Consider the following 20,570-nt stretch of genomic DNA (forward strand, 5'->3'; position numbering starts at 1 on the left):
TTGTGGTCCTTTGCCATGGGCAGCTGGGAGCAGTGGTAATGTGGGCGTCTAGGTCGTGATAAGGAGGGGGCTGTAGTCCGTGACATAAATAGTTTCAACAGGTCGTGAGGGCACTAAGGACCCTGTAGCTTATGTCACCGGCAGAAGCGATCCGGCAAAATGGTACCAGATCCAACCCAGACGCGGAACCGCTCTCGCTCTGCGCAGGCGCAGTACAGGGCGGCCGGACGTTACGGTTGGGGGCGGGCCCGGAGGGAGGGGCTTGGAAGCCTCTCTCTGCGCTTGCGCCTAAGGGGCGTGGCGGTCGCACCTGCGCGAGTTGGGGGAAGGAGGAGGAGCGAGGTGACGCAGGCGTAATAATAGAGAAGGTGCCAGAAAGATACAAAACAAGTGGCTGCGGCCGTCGCCCAGGAGTCGTGAGGCGCCGGAATTCGGTGAGGATGTGGAGAGGCCTACAAGCTACTGGTGGCGGGTAGACCTGACCAGCTGGGTGCTGGGGAGAGGGCGGTACCACCCTTACAGGGCGAGGGGGTCGGATTTGCACAGCGCCACCTGTGTGGAGCGAAGGGCTGCTTTGGTCGGCCCCATTGTAGGGGGCAGAGGGTCACTTTCGGACTGTACCACTTAGGTAGAGCTGTGGGGCTGATCGGACAGTACCACTGGACGCAGCCAAGGAACATGTCTGGACAGTAGTACCCATAGTCAAAGGGCAATTGGCGGGGTGCCCCGCGTTGGGCCCTCAGGCTTGTTCGGACCGAGTCACTGAGTCGGGTGGGAGGCTTGTTCGGAACATACCACCTGGGGAGGGGCATTCGGGCTGGGCCTGCCCGACTGGTCGGAGGACAAGCGGGGTCTGGCGTCTGGACCTGTTACTAGGGGACCTCGGGCGATACCATTCTCTTGAGGGAGAAGGGGGAGGCTAAAACGGCTGGGACGTGAGGGTGGCCCTGCCCGGCGGCACGCGGAGCGGGAGAGGCACTGGCGGGGGTGAGGTCCGGGTCTCCGCGTCGCTGACCACTGCTCCCTCCCCGCTGTGTGTGTTCTAGGCCCTGGTTCTGAGCTTATTCCGCCCCCCTCCGCCGGGTATGGCGCTGTCCGGGTCGACCCCGGCCCCGAGCTGGGAAGAGGATGAGTGCCTGGACTACTACGGGATGCTGTCGCTTCACCGTATGTTCGAGGTGGTGGGCGGGCAACTGACCGAGTGCGAGTTGGAGCTGCTAGCCTTCCTGCTGGACGAGGTCCCCGGCGCCGCCGGCGGCCTGGCCCGCGCCCGCAGCGGCCTGGAGCTGCTGCTGGAGCTGGAGCGCCGCGGGCAGTGCGACGAGAGCAACTTGCGGCTGCTGGGGCAACTCCTGCGCGTGGTGTCCCGTCACGACTTGCTGCCACACCTGGCGCGCAAGAGGCGCTGGCCAGGTATGGTGGAACGGGAGGGTGACAGACTTCCGGTGGGGAGAGGGCCTTGCTTTCGCTGGGCCTCCACGGTGTCTGATATGGAGAGTGCCATCTCAGTACGTGTCCCATCGCACTCTTTCCTCCTCCCAGGGTATCAATGAGAAGCACAAGAGGGAGGAGGCATGGCATTGGGAGGGGTGAGCTTGTGGAATTTGGCTACATCAACAGTGATGTTTGTAGCGTTTGTTTACAGAGGGCTTACTTCTTGCCGGGCACAGCAGTAAGCCCTTCTTCATATGTACTGTCACCCTATATCCTCCCGGTAATCCTAAGAGGAAGCCCTGTCACCGTCCCCACTGTACGGGGAAAGCAGTAGGTTGGAGAAGTTAGGCAGATTGCCCACATATAACAGCTGAATCCTGTGTGCCTGGGGAATAGGGAACAGGAGATACAGCTTGAGGGGACTGACGAAGTGTTCCATGAGGAACAAACATTTGAGAGGAGTATCAAGACTATAAGACAGATGAACGGTTTACTTTTTTTTATTCTGTATATGAAGATGACTTTATTTGAACGATTTACTTATAGATGTGGTTATGGAAGGACTGAAACAGAGTAATGGAGCAGAGAGAGAAAGTAGGGAGTGGAATGCTTCAGAGTGAAAGGAGGCCCCCTTAAGATTCCATAACCAGTCAAGACCTTTCTGAGAAGGTGGCATTTGAACTCAGGCTGCACTGCCACCCTGGTGCATAGATCTCAGAGTAGGAAATTCCAGGCAGAGGGAAAGACAAGCTTTTAAGTCCTGAGGTAGGACTGAGTTTGGCGTTATCAGAGGCCAGTGTGGCAGGAGCAGAGGTCAGAGTAAGGGCAGAGAGGTAGGTGAGAAACCATGTCGCATAGGAGCTTGCAGATAACACAGCTAGAAAGTGGGAGCTAGGATTTAAACCTTGCTGGTTTGTCTCCAGAGTTGGTGCCCTTAATCCTTGTAAGGGAAGTGCTCCTACAGGACAGCAGTCCTGAGAAGGTGAAGAGCCCCTTGTGTGCATAGGCTTTGAGCTTTTGAGCGCTTGGCGGGATTACTAGAGGTGCTGTGGCTAGTTTAGGGAGGGGTTTTGTGAGCTTCCCTGCCCAGGGTAAGCCCATGGGATTTGGGTAACCAGGCGAAAGGCATCCCTTGTGCAGAACTGACAACATTTTTGGAAAAATATGTCTGGAGGTCAGGCTGTGGAAGAGAAGATCTGGGGACCCTGCAGAGGCCTGCTTACTCTTCGGGGCCTCAGGGAGAGCCGGGGGCAATTGACGGATGGGGGCAGGCAGCATTGCAGGAATCCTGACCATAACTCAGCTTACAGGATAACTGACAGTTGGAGCTGCTGTAGACATGGATTGGGTGGCCCCAGAAGGTGATGAGTCTTTTACCCCAGGAGGCACCGAACAATTACTGGGCTGCAGGTGTTTGAGAGGGAGTGGGTATCTGGGCTTTGAGTTCTGGGGAACTCAGGCACCCTGTGGGGCAGGCTTTCTTCCGGGGTGGGGGTGAGGGGGTGGGAATTGGAGGCTGGGCCTGGGAGAAGTCGCAGGCTTTGAATACTTCTTTCCATTCTTCTCTCCCCACAGTGTCTCCAGAACGCTCCAGCTATGGCACGTCCAGCTCTTCTTCAAAGAGGACGGAGGGCGGCTGCCGTCGCAGTCAGCAGTCAAGGAGTTCTTCAAATGCTGAGCAGGGTCAGTGGGAGACAGGTGAGCCCAGCCCTGTGGGCGTGCCAGCAGTCTCTCTCTCTCCCTTCTGAACCCTGATGAACCTACCCCATCCTGACCCATCAAGGAAGGAGCCCGTGGGGTGATTCTGTCTCATTTTTGCTTTGTGTTTCTGCGTGTGTTTGTTGTTGCAAAAGCACGTGTCCGGAAACAACTTACGGAATTGTTTCTTGTGGTTTTATATGTCATTTAAATGGCACCACATCATGGGTGTCATTCTTCACATGGCTGTCTTTGTTGGACATGTTTCTGAGATGTATTCATGTTGGGTTTCTAATTGGTTTTGTTTAATTGCCATGGCAATTAATTTATCCACTCTCCTCCCCTCCCCCAAGTTTTTAATCATTCAAACGTATTTCAAATATACCGAGAAGTTGAAAGATTAGTACAGTGAATGTGTTTGTATCTTCCACCTAGACTCAGTAATTTTAACATTTTGCCAGTTTTGCTTTATGTGCATGTATATGTAATTCTTTTTTTTTTTTAATATTTATTTGTTCGTTTGTTTTTGGCTGCGTCGGGTCTTAGTTTCGGCACTTGGGATTTTTCATTGCAGTGTGCAGGCTTCTGTCTAGTTGTGGCACTTGCGGGCTCAATTGCCCCGTGGCATGTGAGATTTTAGTTCCCCGGCCAGGGATCGGACCTGCGTCCCCTGCATTGGAGGGTGGATTCTCAACCACTGGACCACCAGGGAAGTCCCTAATTCTGTTTTTTTTTGTTAAACTCTTTGAACACTTTACCCCTAAATGGCAGGCATCTCCTGAGAATCAGAAGATTGTCTGATACCACTTCAAGACTACTGTCTTACCTAAGAAAGGACATAAGTACTGATTCTCTAATATCCTAATGGTCCATTTTCAGACCTTCTCAATATTGTCTGCACTTTCAGGATCCACTCACAGTTGTGTTGCTGTGCATTCAGTTATTAGTCTCCTTCATCTCTTACTATGGAACCCCCACCCCCACCCCCACCCCCATGGGGTGGTACGGACCTTTTTCTTTTTTCCCCCATGACATTGACCAGGCCACTTGTTTTGTACAGTGTCCTGATTGTTTCCAGATATGTCTGATAATTTCCTGATGGTATCATTTAACTTATCCATCTGTCCCCTGTAGTCTGGGAATCGGGTTTGGAGAGTTGGTTAGATTCAGGTTACGTGTTTTTGGCTGGAATGCTTGGTTGATGCCGTGGTCTTCACATTAGAGCACATCAGGAGGCCTGGTTTTCCTGTTGTGAGTGAGCAAGTTTGATCACTTGGTTAAGGTGGTGTCTGCTGTATTTGTCCTTCGTACAGAGATATTTTTTCCCCTTGTGGTTAGTAAATAATCTATGGGATGACACTTTGGCACGTCGTGTTCCCCAACAGCATCCCCAGTGGGTTTAGCAGCCATTGGTGATCTCTGTCTGAACCAGTTATTATACTGGTGTTCATGAAATGGTGGTTTTCTAATTCTTTCCTATGTCTATTAGCTGGCATTTTCTCAAGAGGAGTTTTACTTTTCTCTTTCCCTCCATCCCTCCTTCTCTCTTTTTACTTAGTGAGGGGTGTCACCATAGACTCATGTATTCTTATTTATTTACTGTTATAATCAATTAGTTATTCTTCCTGATGTTCAAATTGGCTAGGTCCTGTGTCCTTTTGATGTGTCTCCATCATTCTTTGGGTGCTTCCTGCTTTGTAGGACTGCAAGATGGACTGCAAGATGTCCTAGATTCACTTGTATTTTCCCTTCCCCAGCCCTGGAATCAGCTGTTTCCAGAAGCCTGGTTTCTCTTAGAGGCAGTGGTATTTGGAGACCAAGATCTGGGTGCTGAGTATGCGCATTGTTTTGAGGCGCTTACAGTGAACAGAACTGGAAACTGCTTTTCATAAAAGTTCACATTAGGGGCTTTTCTGGTGGCGCAGTGGTTGAGAGTCCGCCTGCCGATGCAGGGGACACGGGTTCGTGCCCCGGTCCGGGAAGATCCCACATGCCGCGGAGCGGCTGGGCCCGTGAGCCGTGGCCGCTGAGCCTGCGCGTCCGGAGCCTGTGCTCTGCAACGGGAGAGGCCATAACAGTGAAAGGCCCGCGTACCCGCCCCAAACAAAAAAAAGTTCATGTTAGCATTTTCAATTCAAACATAACATTATAAGGATTTTTTTTTTTGGCTGCGCTGCTTGCGGGGATGTTAGTTCCCTGGCCAGGGATTGAACCTGTGCCCTCAGCAGTGAAATTGTGGGGTCGTAACCACTGTACCACCAGGGAATTCCCTACAAGGACTTTTTTTTTTTTAATTAATTTATTTTTGGCTGCATTGGGTCTTGGTTGCTGCGCGTGGGCTTTCTCTGGTTGTGGCTAGCGGGAGCTATTCTTCGTTGTGGTACGCGGGCTTCTCACTGCGGTGGCTTCTCTTTGTTGCGGAGCCCGTCTCTAGGGTGCGCGGGCTTCAGTAGTTGTGGCACACAGGCTCAGTAGTAGTCCTACGAGGACTTTTTTGTCTTACACTGAAAATCTTGGTTCTTGGTAACATTAAGACATGGACTTATTTTGCTTTATTTTACAACAGTAATGAAATAGCTTCAAATTTATAATGTCAGTACCACTGCTGTGTCTACTGAATGAAACATAAGATATTTTTGTGGTTCTAATTGTTTTCAGAGTATATCTTACTGAGAGTTTACAGTCAGAATGTTCTTCCTAGTTACTTAAGATCCTTCTTTTTTCTGCTTCTTGTTACTGATTTTATATATAGCTAGATCCATTTGTTTCTGTTTGTGTTTAATTTCATGGTTTGTTTCTTTTGTCTCTTGTTAATTTTTTGAGTATGTTGTAAAACAGTGACATGATTCCAAAGTCAAAACTAAAGTATGTAAAAAATGTTCTTAGAAGTATCATTTCCACTGGTGTCTTTCTCCCTCCCAACAGATAATCAATTTCATTCATTTCTAACATAGCCTTACAGTGTTTCATTTTGCAAAAATAGCAAATAATGTAAATATTCTTGTTTCCCCTCCTTTTTTATACAAAACGTAGCAAACTGTAGATATTTGTTTTTCACTTGCTTTATTTCACTAAGCAATCTATTGTGGAAATTACTCTGTGTACTTTTTGTCAGACATTTACATTGTTTTCAGGTTTACGTGGTTAGGAACTATAAACACTGTTTCCTGGTGTGAGTAGTCAGGGTTTCTCTGGGGTCACACCTGAGAGTGGGACTGCCAGGTGGTGCGGTGTGCTCATCTGTCCTTCTAGATGATGCTAACTTGTACTTATTCGCCATCTTATGGCCCAGGAAGCAGAGGGGCTCACCCAGGGCCTGACAGCATGGAGTCCAGCCTTGAGCGCTTCCTTGGGCACCCACCTTGGTGCTCCACCCATCATCTGGTCTTCAACCTACACCATCTTTCTCTCCTCAGGTTCTCCCCCAACTAAACGGCAGCGGCGGAGTCGGGGCCGTCCCAGTGGTGGCGCCAGACGGCGGCAGAGAGGGGGTCCAGCCACCCCCCAGCAGCAGCAGGAGCCAGCCGGGCCTACCTCAGAAGGCAAAGTGACCTGTGGTAGGTGTCTGTGCGTGCCTTGGGAGTGCATGTGCAGTGCCTGTTGCAGCCAGTAGAGCTGAAGGGTGGGAGAAGTGGGCCCTCATCTGGGGTGTGACACCCAGTGGGTGGGCAGCAGCTCCATGCATCTGTACAGCACAGTGGAATCCCTGTCTTTTCTGTTTGCCTACTCGCTTGTCTACATCCTGCCCATAGTTGAAGGATTGTGTTGTGTGCCGCCTCCTCCAGGAAGCCTTTCCTGACAGTCCCCTGACCTCAATGTCATTTTTTGTTGGAGGAGCCAGGCAGGGGCTGAGCAGCTGGGCCTGGCAGGCCTCAGAGCAGATGGGAGTTAGATTTTATTCTATGAGTCAAGTGCTTTCCAAGGGTTTTTAGCCGGGGAGTGAAGTGATCTGATGCCAGTTTTTAAAGGAACTCCGATTTCATCTGGGAAATCAGTTAATAAATGAGTTACAATTTGCAAAGCGCTTAGAACAGTGCTGGACATGTAGCACGTGCTCTGTAGGTGCACATGAAATAAATCCAACAAAGTGGAAGCAGGGAAATGAGTGGAGGGGCTTCACAGTCCAACAAGGATGAGGCAGAGGTCTGGCGTGGGGTAGTGGCGTTGGAGAGGGTGAGAAGGAGGTGGACTTAAGGAAATAAACATTTTGGATATAGGGTTGACTGTACCTGCAGACAGGTGGGTTGGATGGGTTAGGGGACTCCGCTGTGCAGACTCATGCAGACCTTGCCCTTGAGAAATTCTCACTAGTCCTGAGGGGAGGACACAGGCACTCTCACACACTCCCGCACGCCCCTCTGGTACCCACTCCTCTGAGTTGGGCAAGGCTCTGGTCACAGAGGGTATCAGCTGGTGAGAGGCTCAGGCTGGGTGGGTGGGGGTGGAATTATAGGAGGGAAGGTTGAGGGGTAGGTGGCGGCAGCTCTGCATCCCCCAGGAGACTGCGGCCTCCGGGCGCTTCCTCCTGCCACCTGCAGAGCCTCCAGCCCCCGGAGCGCATGAGCCTGCCTCCTCCCGGTGCCCACTGCGGCCCCCCAGGCCCTGGTGGTCCTAGCCGCTCCCTAGATGCGGCTGCAGACACCTGTGCTGGCTGCTTTCAGGAGGAACAGGCCAGTGGAGCCAGCCTAAGTCCTCAGACAGCCCGCACTTGAGGGGGTGGCTGTTTGGTCGTGACTCTCCCCAGAGTCAGGAGTTAATTACCAGAGCCACCCACTGGCTGGGTGGCCTAGAGAGTCACTGCCTCCCTAGGGAGCAGGCCAGGCTGAGGCCTGCGAGGGGTCTTGCTGCTGGAGGCCTCGGTCTCTTCTCTGAGGGTGGGGAGGTTGTGAACCTGGGTGTGGCTGTCTCTTGCTGTGGGGCATGGCTGCGCAGGTCTGACTGCTGACTCACCAGGCTGGGTGGGGCTGGAGTGAGGCTTTCCCCAGTAGGGCCCTGGTTTTCTGCCCTGAAAATGGAGGTGGCCTAGTCCCAGGGGTGGAAGGAGGTCCCTCCAGACCTGAGTGAGGGACGGGTCTGCCATTCTTGCCTCCTCCTCACCTGTGATAGCTGTGGGGGTTGAGCCCCAGGCAGCTGCCTTCCGCTGAGGGATAGAACCAGACTGAACTCCGGAGGTCCCAAGAGTGTGAGGAAGGGGCCATGGGGGATCCTGGGCTCAGACGCAGGACCTCTGAGTTTGCACAGCCCTCTCAGGGCCGTCCACTGCGCTCTGTGCTGAGCGCACTCCTTCCCTGACCTGGAATTCTCAGGACGGCCCTTGAGGTAGGGATGCCGTCCCCCATTGTGCGGAGTGGCAGGGCTGGGCTGAAGCTCAGGTTTGCTCGCTTGGTGGTTCCACGTGTGTTTATAGAGCATTGACTACCTGCTTACATCCCACAGAAGGGACTGGAGGCCCCTGCCCTCATGGAGCTTGTGTTCTGGTGGGAGGAGAAGGCTAAGGGGAGGAAGGGAAACTTCAGATGTCAGCTGTGAAGAGAAACAAGCATGGGGAGGGGGTAGAGAATGATGGAAAATGCAGCTCTAGGTGGATTTTCAAGGTAGGGTGGTCGAGGAAGGCCTCTCAGAAGACAGGAAGAGAGGTAGGAGCGTGTGGATGGCTGAGGCAGGGTGTTTCAGATTGAGGGGACAGCAGGAGCAGAGGCCTGTGTGGGGACATGGCAGTGGTGGTGCTGGGACCGAGAGGAAGCTGGCAGGGCTGGAGCAGAGGGAGTGCGGGGAGGCTGCCAGGAGGTGAGGGCAGGAGAGGTGACCAGGGGCCCATCCTGCAGAGCCTGGGAGCCACGGGCCAGGCTTTGCATTTTTTTAAATGATGGAAAGCAGTTGGAGGACTTGAATGACAGGCTGAGCTTTGCTTTTTTTTCCTTCAGTGTTTCCTATGGAGAAGAAATAGAAGCAGACAGATTAGCATAACGAATCCTGGCTCCCCGGCACCCAACCTCAGCAGTTGTCAGGTCGTGACTGATCTTGTTTCATTAGCCACGTTGTTTTGGAGTCAGTTCCAGGAGTCCTTTTATTTCACTGGTAGATTTTTCACTGTGTATTTCTAGAAGATAAGAATTGGGGAGTTCCCTGATGGTCCAGTGGTTAGGACTTGGACTTGGTGCTTTCACTGCCGTGGCCCGGGTTCAGTCCCTGGTCGGGAAACTAAGATCCTGCAACCTGCGCAGCCAAAAAAACAAAGAATAAGAATTCTTTTTTTTTTTTCTTTTTGCGGTACGCGGGCCTCTCACTGTTGTGGCCTCTCCCGTTGCGGAGCACAGGCTCCGGATGCGCAGGCCCAGCGGCCATGGCTCACGGGCCCAGCCGCTCCGCGGCATATGGGATCCTCCCAGACCGGGGCACGAACCCGTATCCCCTGCATCGGCAGGCGGACTCTCAACCACTGCGCCACCAGGGAGGCCCAAGAATTCTTAAAAAAAAAAAAAAATCACACCAAAAAACAGTAACTTCTTACTCTCATGTGTCTGCTCAGTGCTTAAATTTCTAATTCTTATAACTGTTGGTTTTCTTAAGTCTCTCCTAGTTTACAGGATTCCCCCATCACCTCTGATTTCTCCCCCACCACCCTTGTCTTTGTTGAAAGTAGTTGTCCCGTAGTATCTCCCAAAGACTGGATTTTGCGGATTGCATTCTGTGGTAGGATTGACTGAACATGTACCCCTGTCGTACCTCCTGAAAATTGGTAGTTGGGCCTGGAGAGGCTTGATCAGATTCTGGTTTGATGGTTTTGTTTTCTTGTTTTCTTATTTTGGCCACGCTGTGCGGCTTGCAGGATCTTAGTTTCCTGACCAGGGATCGAACCCCCGCCCTTGGCAACGAAAGTGCAGCGTCCTAACCCCTGGACCACCAGGAAAGCCCCCCCCCCTTTTTTTTTAAATAATTTTAATTAATTAATTTGGGGGGCTGCATTGGCTCTTCGTTGCTGCGCGTGGGCTTCTCATTGCGGTGGCTTCTGTTGTTGCAGAGCATGGGTGCTAGGCGCACAGGCTTCAGTAGTTGTGGCACGCGGGCTCAGTAGTTGTAGCTCAAGGGCTCTAGAGCGCAGGCTCAGTAGTTGTGGCACACGGGCTTAGTTGCTCCGCACCATGTGGGATCTTCCCGGACCAGGGATCGAACCTGTGTCCCCTGCATTGACAGGTGGATTCTTAACCACTGCACCACCAGGGAAGCCTCCCTTCTGTTTTTTTTCAAGCTCACCTCTTAGGTGGTATTGTGCTCTTCTTTTAGGAAGCCGGCAGAGGCTGCTTGTCTCTTACTGCCCTTAGTGGCAGCAGCTGCTCACTGCCTCCATCCATTAGTTCAGGAAAGGTTGAAGAACTTTACAGTGACACCGTGACTCTGGCTGTGCCTTGGGGAAAAGACTGGAGCAGGAGAGGGGGCCGGCTTTTGTCCAGAGGAGGTGCTGGTATTGGTGTGGCATTGGGGGGCAGAGTCTGTCCCTTTTAGCTTACTGGCTGATTCTCTCTGCTGGGCACAGGTCCTCTGTGTCCCCAGCCTTTCCCGGAGGGAAAGGTAACTGGAGGGAAAGGTAACTCCCGGAGGGGAGACCTGAGTGAGAGTCATCCCTGGCCTCCAGCCACACCCAGCACAGGGTCTGGCACGAACGCTGCTCACCTGCTCACCTGGGCCTGTCCCTCATACCTTTCCTCATCCCCCACTGGAAAGCCCCTCCCATTTCCCTCTGCGGCCCATTCTGTCCCAGAAGAGAGACTGATGAGATGTCGGGTAGAGGGACAAGAGAGTGTTGGGGGGCTTCCCTGGTGGCGCAGTGGTTAGGAATCCGCCTGCCAATGCAGGGGCCACGGGTTCGAGCCCTGGTCCAGGAAGATTCCACATGCTGCGAGTAACTAAGCCTGGGCACCACAACTACTGAGCCTGTGCTCTGGAGCCCATGAGCCACAGCTGCTGAGCCTGCGTGCCACAACTACTGAAGCCCGCGCATGCCTAGAGCCTGTGCTCTGCAAGAAGAGAAGCCATCGCAATGAGAAGCCCGTGCACCACAACGAAGAGTATCCCCCGCTCTCCGCATCTAGTGAAAGCCCGTGCGCCGCAACGAGGACCTAACGCAGCCAAAAATAAATAAATAAATTTAGTATTTTTAAAAAAAAGTGTTGGGGCCCACCTGAGTGCTGGAAGGGGGAGCAGCTCTCCTTTCGAGGAAGACGGGGCCCCACCCTCCGCCCTGGGGGCAGGGAGCATCTCCCTACCATTGGAGAGGGACTGTTGACAAATGCTTGGTGTGTTCCTGGCCGGAGGAAACTATTCAGCCACCTTCAGCCTTCCCTGAGTGCTGCCCTGGCTCTTTTTCTGACCGCCCTGCTGCTTCTGCAGAGCAGCTGGAGTTGTCTTGGTATCCAGAGGCCACTTCCTTCCTGCTGCACTCAGAGGAGCGCCAGACACTGGCCTCAGCCCTTTATCTGCATTCAGCCTTGTAATCCTCACAGTGGCCCCATGAGAACAGGTACTGGGGTGAGGTTGTTTTATGGAGGAGGCCCCCGAGGTGCAGAAAGGTGTGCAGGCCCCAGACTCCCTGCCCCAGCCTGCCAGGGCATGGTCAGCCCTGTGCCTCCAGTTGTCCCCTTGTACCCTTTTTCCACCATGCTGGCCCCCAGCCTGTGAATGCCCCAAGTTCATTTTTTGCCTCTGGACTTTAACACACACCGAGCTCTTCTGGGAAAGTCGCTCTTTTCACTGCTTTCCTGTCTCGACTTACTTGTCCTCTTTCACATTTTACTTCCAATGTCATTTCCTGGAGAGGTCCTCTCTGATTGTTTTGATCTAAATCGTTCTCTATAATTTCCTCTCCTGACCCTTGGAATGTCTTTTAATTATGGACTTCTGTGTATGGTTGTATGAGAGGCACCAAACAGGATAGGGATAGTTAAAAGAGCTTGGGCTCTGGAGCCAGGCATCTCGGTTGGAATTCCAGCTCTGCCATTTCCTGCCTGTGTGGCCTTGGGCAGGTGACTCATCCTCTGTGCCTCATCTACAAAAAGGGGACAATAGCACTGCATCATAAGGTTGCAGGCATAATCAAGAAGGTCAATAGGGCTTCCCTGGTGGCGCAGTGGTTGAGAGTCCGCCTGCCGATGCAGGGGACACAGGTTCGTGCCCCAGTCCAGGAAGATCCCACATGCTGCGGAGCGGCTGGGCCCGTGAGCCATGGCCGCTGAGCCTGCGTGTCCGGAGCCTGTGCTCCGCAACGGGCGAGGCCACAACAGTGAGAGGCCCGCGTACCGCAAAAAAAAAAGGTCAATAGATGTGAAATGTGTGAAGGTAGCGCAGTAAGTACTGTATAAGTGTCACCTACGGTTAAGTTAGTTTGGCGAGGAATAAAGAGAGATTGTGCGTGATGCCTGTGATTCAGGGCCGGGGTGGAGCGGTGGCTCACATAACGTGCGTCTCTCCTTTTCTCCAGTGGAGTTTCCCTGTCCTCCCCTTCTGTGTACTGTCCTCTTGTGTTTCAGACCAGAGGTTGGGCCATGTCTTCAGCTGTATTTAGGATAATGAAAGTGCTGTGAGGACTCAGGGGTTAAGACAGGGAAAGCACCTGGGTAGAGTCTGGCCTATACAAAGTGCTCCTTGACTGGGGCTTACATGTCTTCCAGTCCCACTTGTGGCGGGGCGCTTGTGTCTCCCCACCGTCCCTGGCACTTAGTAAATGTCTGTTGAATGGAAGGAGGAATGGGACACATGAGGGTCCCCCCGATCCTGTCCCCCTTCCACCCCCACCATGCCTGGTGGGCTCTGGGTGAATAGACAGTTTCTGCTGTAGGTCTAGTAGCAGTCTGTGCTGAGGAGAAAGGCCATCTGGGAGGGGATTCATCTGGGCAGGCCACAGGTCCCGTGAGCCAGGCCTTGGTGGGTGATGGGCATTCTGGGCAGAAGAGGTGGACAGGTCATTTTGTGAGTAAGGCTTGTACTGGGACCACTTCCCTTGTGACTGGAGGGCAGGGTATGGGAAGATGTAGCTGGGATTGAAGGAGGAGGGGAGGGGAGGTGGTTGGCTCAGGGGCCCAGGTGAGAGAGGGCGAGGCCTAGGCAGGTGCTGTGGCGGTAGAGGTGAGTGTTGAAATCACAGTTCCTGTTTTGGGGTGCCTTCGGCGTCTAGGCCCTGGGTCACATGCTTCATGAGTTGGCTAATTTAATCCTCATGACCCCATCGTGCAGCAGGGACCTCTTGTTTGTCTGTTTGTTTTTCAGATGGGGAAACTGAGGCTCAGAGAGGTGAGGTCACATGCCCAAGGCCCCACAGCTAGAGAGTGGCGGAGCCGGGACTCGCCTCAAGGTCTGTCATTCTCCGCCACCAGGCTCTGTGCCTCTGCCACTGAGCAGCCCGTGTGGCCTTGGACAGGTGCTGCTCCTCCCAGCCCCCTGCCTCCCAGCCCATGCTACGGAGGGCGTGGTTAGACACTCAGGAGTCCAGGATGTGGGCCCAGAGGTCTTATCTCATCCTTAGCATGGAGGGAGCCAGGTCTGAGTGTTGTGGGAAGTCCTGGGGGCTAAGGCCGGGTAGGTTTTCCTGGGCCTCAAGCAGAGAGGGTGAGCTTCCCCTCAAGGCAGAAAAAGGAAGCATTTGGGGTTTGGGGTGGGAGGAGGAAGTGGGTGGTGCTGAGAAGTCGCCTGGGGAAGCAGGGACCTGCCTTCATCTTTCTGCTCTGTGGTGACACAGTCTTTGAAAGGTGAAAGGAGTCAGGGGTATGACACTTCCCCTCCCAGAGCTTCAGTTACCTCATCTGTCAAATGGGTTCATTGTGGCCCCTGCCCCACAGGGCTGATCAGGCTGAATCTCCAAGGGCAAAGCGTTTGGCATATCAGAGCTGCTGGTGGCTGCCATTTTTTAGCACCCATTGGTGGACCATCATCTGAACAGGCTTTCCAGTAGGGACTGTCCCCTGGTTTAGGCAGGAGCCTGGGCTCAGAGAGGTGGTGACTTGTCCCAGGTCACATAGCTAGCGCCTGAAGGCTCCTGGATTAGAATCAGCTCCACTGACCTGAAGCTGCTCTGTGGGGTGTGGGAGGGTCAGTGCCCTCTGTCATGCCTTGCTGCTCCCTGGCCGTGCGACCTTGGGCAGATCATTCCTCCTTGCCTCCATTTCCTCATCTGTAAGTTGGGGTGATGACAGGGCCTGCCTCACGGGGTCGTTTGTGAATTGAATGAGTTCGTGTGATTCTGCTGCTTGTCATTTCCAGCTTATGGCAGATCCTCAGGATAGCCTGTGTCTGAGTGGAGAGGAAGTTCTGTTAGTAGCCCGGTTCACAGGTGGGAATTCAGTAATCCCACAGCGGGGTGATATGCCTGAGATCACATTTACAGGGGTAGCCTTGGAAGCTCCATGTCCTATCCCCTGCACAGAACTGCCACCACATTTGGGTGGATGTAGGCAGGCTTAAGCAAAAAGGAACTTGATTATCACTGAAGATCCAGGTGCTCCAGGCACATGTGATGAACCTCAGGAGTCTTTTCCTCTCTATCCTTGGCCTTGTGTAGGTTTCATTCTCTCCCCTCCTGGTGGCAAAACGGCCCCCAGCAGCTATGGGCTTAGCAGCCCACCTTCTTGGCAGCCTCTGTGAAAAGAGAGCTACTGCTTGCAGTAGAGCCAGCCCAGTTCCAGCCTTGAGTCTCCTGGGCCTGGTGCTTGCTTGGTGGTTGGGGGGCTGAGGATATGACTGGCCCCACATGAATCTCCCTGTTCGAGGTTGCAAGAGGGGTAAAGCTGCTTACCTAAAAGCAAGTCCATTCATTCGTGCATTGGTCCTTTCACAAATGTGTATTGAGTACCTACTGTATGTCAGGGGGCTACACTAATGAACAAGACAGACAAAAATCCCTTCCTTCAGGGAGCTCACATTGGGGGGAGACAGGTGATAAGCCTGACGGTAAGGGAGAGCTTAGAGTAGGTTAGAAGGTGATAAGTGCCTTGGGAAGAAATGGAGCAAGGAAAGGGGAGCTGGGAATCCTGGGGCTAGGTGGTGGTGGTAAACAGGGTGGTCGAGGTAGGCTCACTGGGGAGGTGGCCTCTGAGCAAAGGCCTGTAGGAAGTGAGGGAGTAAGTCCCGTGGGCGCTGGGGAGAGAACACCCCGGGCTGAAGGAGAGGCAGGGCCTGGCGGAAACTGCCTGCTGGTGGGGGAGGCAGTGAGGAGGTGGTGAGGCTGGAGTGGGGCACGTGAGGGGAAGAGCAAGGCCACCAGGTCAGGAGGGAACAGGTCAGACCACAGGAGAGAAGCCGAGGGAGGGTGTCACCCGTACTTGGGTGTGGTTACCAGAAGGGAAGGATGTGGGGCTGGTGCAGTGCAGCCCACACTGAGGGGCGGCAGGAGGAGGCTGGAGGGAGCGGGGGAGGGTGGCAGTCCCCCTCTTCCCCTGGCCCCCCTGCGCCGTGTATCGCGTGTCGGCCCCTCCCTGACCAGTCCCTCCTTCTCCGCAGACATCCGGCTCAGGGTGCGAGCAGAGTACTGCGAGCATGGGCCGGCCTTGGAGCAGGGCGTGGCATCCCGGCGGCCCCAGGCCCTGGCACGGCAGCTGGACGTGTTTGGGCAGGCCACGGCGGTGCTGCGCTCACGGGACCTGGGCTCTGTGGTCTGTGACATCAAGTTCTCAGAGCTCTCCTATCTGGACGCCTTCTGGGGTGACTACCTGAGTGGTGCCCTGCTGCAGGCCCTGCGGGGCGTGTTCCTGACTGAGGCTCTGCGTGAAGCCGTGGGCCGGGAGGCTGTCCGCCTGCTGGTCAGTGTGGACGAGGCCGATTACGAGGCTGGCCGGCGCCGCCTGCTGCTGATGGAGGAGGAGGGGGGAAGGCCCGCCTGAGGCCTCCTGATCCTGGATCTGGCAGGACTGACCCCACCTCCTAGCCTCTGGGCCACCTTCTCCCCTGGAGGATGTCGACCATCTCTACTCCTAGAGGACTGTCACTCTACTAGCTCTGAGGACTGTGACAGCCAGGCCCCTTGATAGACCCTCCCACAGGATGTGGGCTTTGAGGCCTAAACCACTTCCAACTGAGTTTCCTTTCCAACCCCCCGCTCCCCCCCCGCCCCCCTCCCTCCCCCCCGCCCATTAGGTGCGTTCCCTCAGCTTCAGGAGGCCAGGGGCTCAGGCCTGCAGATCCGAAAGGAAGGGAGGCATAGCCACACACCAAAGGCCCCTTGCACATCGTATTCCTGACCCTGGGCTGTGTGCGTGCACACGCGCTGTCCCCTCTGAAATCTCTCCTGGGCTCCTGCCCTGGCCTGTTCCACTTACTGCTTTGGCCTAAGGGCTTCTCTCTCAGGATCTCTGATTATACCGCCCCCCAACCCTGAGCTTCAGCCACACCAGTGGGCACTGGAGCTGGGGTGCATCTGGGGCCTGCTCACCTTGCCCGCACATCTCTACCGCCAGCCGGGCTCCGCCCAGCTTCCACACACAGACCTGACTCTTCCCCATCTCCTGCTCCCCGAAGCTGGACACAGATTTGCACATGGATCTGCACCGAGTGTCACACATGTGTTGCAGCGGCATCAGACCAAGTGTGCTGTTTCCCAGGAGGCCTGGACCAGGAACCAGCTTCTTTCTCAGAAAGGGAAGGCAATGGCTTGGGGCTGATGGGAAAGGCCTTTTACGAGTGTCACCAATAAAACTGCCCTGGATAGGGCATAGGTGGGCATCAAGGCTGTACTGTTTCTTTATGGGCTGGAGGAAGGAGCTGATGAGAGCCTGGGCCCAGTACCAATCCTGGAGTTCCTCACGTGGTATCTGGCTGGAGGGTGGGCAGGATGCTGGACCATTATGTGCCGGCTGCTGCCATGGGCTTGGAGGAAATACTGCCTTGGAGTCATAGACTCTCCCAACCTCATTCACACATGCTTCGCTCTTGTATGTCCTTGGGAGTGCTGGGTTTTTTTGTTTTTTGTTTTTTTTGGCGGTATGCAGCCCTCTCACTGTTGTGGCCTCTCCCGTTGCAGAGCACAGGCTCCGGACGCGCAGGCCCAGCGGCCATGGCTCACGGGCCCAGCCGCTCCGCGGCATGTGGGATCTTCCCAGACTGGGGCACAAACCCGTGTCCCCTGCATCGGCAGGCGGACTCTCAACCACTGCGCCACCAGGGAAGCCCCTGGAGTGCTGGTATTTTTTAACTAGTTCGGTGAGGTGGGCCAGCTGTCTATCTCCAAGGCCGACAGAGCCCAAGGGTTTGGAAACCAAATGGATCAGCAGCCAGTGCTCTCTGCCTAGAACCCCTCTCCAGGTGGCTCTTCACCCCTCATGGCTTCTGGACAGTTACTTACCTTAAATCTGGATCTCTGTTGTTTCTCCTCCTGAGGCCAAACGCTACTTCCTGCTGCCCAGTGGCTACAGCTGAGGTTGTGGCCTCTTGCTCTTTCCCTACTCCTTGTTTTAAGAGTGTAGGAACTCAAGTTTCCTACACAATACTGGGGGCTTTCCTTCCTGGGTGAGAAGGGGACCTGGGCTGGGAGTTGGGGAGGGGGAGGGCAGGGATTCCTAACTGCTGGCTTTTCTTGGGGGAAAGGATGCAGCTATCCATGCCCGGGAACCTGTCCTGGACCCCTGACCTGTGTTGATATATGGGGATACAGTGGCAAGTCTAGGAGTTGAATCCTGTCCAGGAGTCAAGACCTGATCCACCTAGTTGCTGTGTGATCCCAGACTGTCTCCATTTACCTTCTCTGGGAGGGAGGTAATGTCTGCTGGGCACCTCGATAAGATCTGTTTAATACTTAGCCAGCTGTGTGAAGTAGGGATTTTGGAAGTGACTTGCCTCAGGAGTAGAGAAGCACTGAGATGGAAAACGGCTCTCCGCTGGTGGATGCCGTCAGGTTGGGAAGGCAGTGGGGGGGCTTCCACGTGCTTTCTCCTTCCCTCAACTAGGGGAGTCTCCTTGGCTGGTATGGGACATAGGCTTTCTTTTCACGACCTGTCAACATTTGGGGCCTTCCTCTACCTGGGGCTTCCCGTGCTTGTGGGGTGGGGGTTGCTGCTTGTCCTCACCTACCCTGAGCTAAACTTCAGCGTCCGCCTCTCCCTCAGGCCCTGGGGCGTCTCCCCACCAACCTCCAGGTTGCGAACGGTGGGCCCAGCCTCTTTAGCAGACAAGATTCAGGCCCTGGCCCTTCCCCCACCTCCACTCCCATCCCCGCTTCAGTTCCTTGCTGAAGCCCCGCCCCCTACCTCAGCCCCGCCCTATTCCTTAGGCCCTCCCCCTACAGGCCCCGCCCCATGCCTTAGGCCCCGCCCGCTCCACCCTTTTCAGCCGGGGTCGGAGGTGGGGAGGGGGGTGCGTCTTTCGTGGCAAATGCATGCCGGAAGTAAGGGAGCCCAACCTTGAGGCCGCGGGAGCCTTCGCGGGCGCAGTGTGTGCCAAGAGTCCGCGGTGGCGGGAACCTCGAGGCAGTATCTTGCGCTTCCAGAACCTGCCTGCGCGCATACGCTACGGAGCTCGCCTGGGCTTGCCAGAGCCCGTGTTGGGGTGTTCGACAGAGTCAGGAAGCCTATTAAGTGGGTTAGACCCAGGCTAAGAGGACAACCCAGGGAGATCAGAGAGCTTCAGAAGTCGAGAAAGATTCAATGGGGCAGGACATGGACAGGCTGCAGCCAAGGGAAATAGGGGCCTGTGGGAGCTCAGAGGAAGGCGAGCCATGGTTTCACAGAGGAGAGGAACCTGGAGCTGGCTCTTGAAGGATGAGTAGGAGTTCAGCAGAATGACAGAGAGGGGCCATTCCAGGCAGAGAACATTCCTCGAGGAGGCCTTAGGGAACATTCCTGAATGGGATATAGAGAGACAGATGGACTGAGTCAAAGGTAAGTGGCAATGCAGAGTCAGCCACGCCCTCATTCGGTCAGCAGTCATCTCCTACCACATTGCTAGCAGACACACAGGGGCCCTGCCAATGACAACGTGAGGTGGTAAGTGACGCAGGCCCAATGTGCCTGCACGGCAGCACATGTTCCGAGAGGCCTCCCGGTTGCCCGGCCCTGGGCTGGCTGGCCTCTGCTGGGGATCCTGAGAGGACTCTAGCCTGGGCACTGGCTCTGGACAGCTCTTGTTCTGGTGGGTGAGCCAGACTGGGACACCGCGGGTCACAGCCCAGAGTGGTCAGTGACTGAACAAGCAGTAGAGGCTGGGGGTGCTCAGATGACTCTGGATGGAGGGACCCAGGAAAGCTTCATGGATTGGGAAGCTCCCTGTTCATTTTATTAAAAATCATCACCACCACCGCCGCCACCAAGATACTTTTTTTTTTTTGGCCATGCGGCATGAGGGATCTTAGTTCCCCAACCAGGGATCAAACCCGCGCCCCCTGCAGTGGAAGCAGGGAGTCATAACCACTGGACCGCCAGGGAAGTCGCACCAAGATACTTTTGTGAAATATAACAAATATCACAATATAACATATAATTGTGAAATATAACATTCAGAAGAGTGCATAAAACATAAACGTAAAGTTAATAACCTGTTGTGAAACACCCATGCCTCCAATGATAAGACATACATTAGCAGCACCCCAGAATTCCCCCCACCCCCTTTCTGTCATGTGCGCCCTCCTGATCACAATTCCTCTTCCCCTAGCTAGGAACACTATTCTTTCTTTTACAGTAATAATTCCTTGCTTTTCTTTAACTTTCTAGTTTTATGTCACTCAATGAAATAGTTAATTTTATCTCTTTTTGAATTTGATATAAATGGAATCATACAATATGTTTTCTGTTGTGTCTGGTTTCTTTTGTTCAACCTTGTGTCTGTGAGATTCTTCCATGTTCTGTTTATTTGTAGTTGACTCATTTTTATTGCTGTGTAGTATTCATTGTATGACCATACCACAGGTAGTTCATGCATCGCACTGTTGATGGACATTGGGTTGTTAGCAGTTTGGAGCTGTACTGTATAATGCTGCTGTGAACATTCTTACGTTTGTGTGTGTGTGTGTGTGTGTGTGTGTGAACAAATGCTTTTTTTTTTAAATTTATTTTTGGTTGCGTTGGGTCTTTGTTGCTGCGCGTGGGCTTTCTCTAGTTGCGGCGAGCGGGGGCTTCTCTTCATTGCGGTGCGTGGGCTTCTCATCGCGGTGGCTTCTCTTGTTGCGGAGCACGGGCTCTAGGCACGCGGGCTTCAGTAGTTGTGGCTCGTGGGCTCTGGAGCGTAGGCTCAGTAGTTGTGGTGCACGGGCTTAGTTGCTCCGTGGCATGTGGGATCTTCCCGGACCGGGGATCGAACCTGTGTCCCCTGCATTGGCAGGCAGATTCTTGTCCACTGCACCACCAGGGAAGCCCAGTGCTTACATTTCTGTTGGGATATACCTGGAAGGAGAATTGGAGAATTCCTGGACATGGGCAAGAGTATGTTCAGGTTTGGTCAGTACTGCCTAATTAGTTTCCTATGAGTGC

General features: G+C 54.1%; 1 protein-coding gene across 1 annotated transcript; it reads left to right on the forward strand.

Annotated features, from left to right (window-relative positions):
• Positions 1–328: 328 nt before the first annotated feature.
• On the forward strand, positions 329–16,836 carry DEDD2 (death effector domain containing 2). The gene is made up of 5 exons (XM_081217412.1): positions 329–434; positions 1,047–1,413; positions 3,010–3,132; positions 6,549–6,689; positions 15,619–16,836. The coding sequence occupies exons 2-5, from the start codon at positions 1,086–1,088 to the stop codon at positions 15,996–15,998; spliced, it is 972 nt and encodes a 323-aa protein (XP_081073538.1). The 5' UTR covers positions 329–434; positions 1,047–1,085; the 3' UTR covers positions 15,999–16,836.
• The last annotated feature ends 3,734 nt before the right edge of the window (positions 16,837–20,570 follow it).

Source organism: Mesoplodon bidens, assembly GCF_964165515.1.
Source record: "Mesoplodon bidens genome assembly, chromosome: 18".
In the NCBI taxonomy this organism is placed as follows: Eukaryota; Metazoa; Chordata; class Mammalia; order Artiodactyla; family Ziphiidae; genus Mesoplodon; species Mesoplodon bidens.